At 45.0% G+C, this 3,587-nt stretch overlaps 1 protein-coding gene across 2 annotated transcripts in view; it reads left to right on the forward strand.

Annotated features, from left to right (window-relative positions):
* The window catches only part of LOC112073153 (RING finger protein 145-like), a 35,893-nt gene that overhangs the window by 19,063 nt on the left and 13,243 nt on the right, over positions 1–3,587 (forward strand). The window contains 2 exon segments of one of the 2 annotated variants that reach the window (XM_024140499.2): positions 2,573–2,681; positions 2,971–3,062. In XM_024140499.2, the coding sequence (XP_023996267.1) occupies positions 2,573–2,681; positions 2,971–3,062 (201 nt within the window). 2 annotated transcript variants of the gene reach the window in all.

A 3,587-nucleotide genomic window follows, 5' to 3' on the forward strand; every position in this document is an offset into this window, starting at 1 on the left:
ATTTTTAAAATGTTTACCGAGAAACACCACATATATTTATGTTTAGTTCTAACACCAAATAAAACAGAGGACAGACATTTTCCACAGCACAAGTAGGATGCAGGAGCATGCACAAGCCAACCTAACTAACCTAGAACCAACCTAAATAACCTAGAAAAACTCCCTCAGATGACAGTCCTATAACATGTTAACAATAATCTATGTTTTGTTCGAAAAATAGTGCATATTTTAGCTATAAATCAGTTTTTTACATTACTGCTACCATCATAGCCACCATCATAGCTACAGTCAGAAATCGCCACGGAGTAGCCAGAGAAAATACAGACACGTCAACTACCTAATTACCATCATAAAACATTTCAAGAAAAATATATGGTGGATAGCTAATGAAAGACAAAGATCTTGTGAATAGAGCCTATTTCCGATTTTGAAGTGTTTTACAGCGAAAACACATAATCGTTTATTAGCTTACTACAATAGCTAACACACAGCAGCATTGATTCTAGTCCAAACGGTACGATAGCACAGTTCGACAGATATATGAAAATAGTATCCCAAATTGGGTCCTTATCTTGTTGATCTCCATCAGAATGTTCTCCAAGGGGTCCTTTGTTCAGAACCGTCTTTATTTGGATCCAGAACGAACTATTTCCCTCTTGAATTAGCAGCACACTGGCCGTGCGGTGCTAACTCTCCTTCTTGAACAAATTCTTGCGACGCATCACGTCTAAAGTCCAGAATAAATTTCAATAAATAGTAATTAAACTATATTGAAAAAACATACTTTAGGATGATATTGTGACATGTATCAAATAAAATCAAGCCGGAGATCATATTCACCTATAACGACGGTTTTCCAGGAGGCGACTCCAGATCCAACTTCGCGCCTTCAAAAAAAAAATTATGGCGCACTTCTCACACCAAGAGGTTGTATTCAATCCCAGAACGAGATAATCAAGTCATTTCTGCTCTCACTTCCGCATGACACCCAGGGGAAGGTGTATGACGTGTTTCACAGTCCTAAGTGACATGCCCTTTTATAGACAAGCTCTTGAAGAAGAGACATCGCTTTTGAAATCTCACTTCCGGATAGGAATGGTCTGTAAAAAGAGTTCTGTTTCACTTAGAGAAATAATTCAAACAGTTTTAGAAACTAGAGTGTTTCTATCCAATAGTAATAATAATATGCATATTGTACGAGCAAGAATTGAGTACGAGGCCGTTTGAAATGGGCACCTCTTTTCCAGTTACTTCAATAGCCCCCTGCAGCCATAACAAGTTAACCAGCTCCAGCTTCCCACCCAACATCAGAGCATTAAGACCGGTCTTAACCAGCTCCAGCTTCCCACCCAACACAGAGCATTAAGAACCGGTCTTAACCAGCTTCCGCCCACCAACATCAGAGCATTAAGACCGGTCTTCAACCAGCTCCAGCTTTCCACCAACATCAGAGCATTAAGACCGGTCTTAACCAGCTCCATCTTCCCACCCAACATCAGAGCATTAAGACCGGTCTTAACCAGCTCCAGCTTCCCACCCAACATCAGAGCATTAAGACCGGTCTTAACAGCTCCAGCTTCCCACCCAACATCAGAGCATTAAGACGGTCTTAACCAGCTTCCACCCAACATCAGAGCATTAAGACCGGTCTTAACCCAGCTCCAGCTTCCCACCCAACATCAGAGCATAAGACCGGTCTTAACGGGCTCCAGCTCCCACCCAACATCAGAGCATTAAGGCGGTCTTAACCAGCTCCAGCTTCCCACCCAACATCAGAGCATTAAAGACCGTCTTAAGCTCCAGCTTCCCACCCAACATCAGAGCATTAAGACCGGTCTTAACGCTCCAGCTTCCCACCCAACATCAGAGCAGTAAGACCGGTCTTAACCAGCTCCAGCTTCCCACCCAACATCAGAGCAGTAAGACGGTCTTAACCAGCTCCAGCTTCCCACCAACATCAGAGCATTAAGACCGGTCTTAACCAGCTCAGCTTCCCACCCAACATCAGAGCAGTAAGACCGGTCTTAACCAGCTCCAGCTTCCCACCCAACATCAGAGCAGTAAGACCGGTCTTAACCAGCTCCAGCAACTCATCAACAGGGCTGCTCCTATCAGGACCGGTCCTACACGAAGGGAACACATAAAGACAGTTGAAACACTGGACATGATTAAATACACTACCCCTGGTGACTGCTTTCAAGGCAACACAAACTGCCCTCTTTATGTCAGACCTGTTCAACAGTTTCCACTAATCCTCTGGGGACTAGATTAGCAGCCAAACCCTATGAACAATGGGATCCCCACCTATTGGCTCACCCACCCACTAAAAACAGTCTGTAGTTTGCTGGACCACTGCTGTGTGACAAGCTGGACTTACCCACATGACAGCTAGCTAGCGTTTCTGCTTTAGTGTTACTGAGTGGGCTATCATCTCTAATTGAAATGCATATGTATTCCACTTCATGGTGCTGTACAGTTCCCTCTGTGATTCACTGCGTCTCCCTCCCGTGTGACAGGTTACATCCTCAGCCTGGTGCTCCTAACTGAATTTCTCTGTTCTGCTGTGTGACAGGTTACATCCTCAGCCTGGTGCTCCTGACTCTGCCTCGTCAACACCTGGTGAAGCTCTACCTGTACGTGCTCACTGCCCTGCTGCTCTTCGCTGGACACCAGGTGTCCAGGTGAGAGAGCGAGACATGCGTACACACACAGACTTTATATTGTTAGCAAGGAGTGAAATGTATTTGGAAGGTGATTTTAAAAAGCCATTGCGTGCTGTGATTGTTAACCATTTTCAAATTGCTCCARAAACAGGTAGGTAATCGTATTGAGTGAATCAAGCTTCTACAGGCCCTGGATGTGTGGAACTTGTTGAATTCTCTGAGGGATATTTCTGTATCTAGCCAATGAGGAAAGAGGACCGCAGGTGTAGGAGGTGAACTGATCTCTAGTTTGTCTTATTGTTTTTAGGGATTATGTCCGCAGTGAGCTGGACTCTGGGTACGAGGGACCGCTCTACCTGGAGCCACTATCCATGAACCGCTTCAACACCGCCCTCCTAGGTAACTAACTAAACACAGTCCCACCTTTCACTACCAGCCTCATGGGTAACTAACTAAACACAGTCCCCACCGTTTCCACTACCAGCCTCATGGGTAACTAACTAAACACAGTCCCACCTTTCACTACCAGCCTCATGGGTAACTAACTAAACACAGTCCCCTTTCACTACCAGCCTTCATGGGTAACTAACTAAACCACAGTCCCACCTTTCACTACCAGCCTCATGGGTAACTAACTAAACACAGTCCCACCTTTCACTACCAGCCTCATGGGTAACTAACTAAACACAGTCCCACCTTTCACTACCAGCCTCATGGGTAACTAACTAACACAGTCCCACCTTTCACTACCAGCCTCATGGGTAACTAACTAAACACAGTCCCACCTTTCACTACCAGCCTCATGGGTAACTAACTAAAACACAGTCCCACCTTTCACTACCAGCCTCATGGGTAACTAACTAAACACAGTCCCACCTTTCACTACCAGCCTCATGGGTAACTAACTAAACACAGTCCACCTGT

Source organism: Salvelinus sp. IW2-2015, unplaced genomic scaffold (genome assembly GCF_002910315.2).
Source record: "Salvelinus sp. IW2-2015 unplaced genomic scaffold, ASM291031v2 Un_scaffold2165, whole genome shotgun sequence".
Lineage (NCBI taxonomy): Eukaryota > Metazoa > Chordata > Actinopteri > Salmoniformes > Salmonidae > Salvelinus > Salvelinus sp. IW2-2015.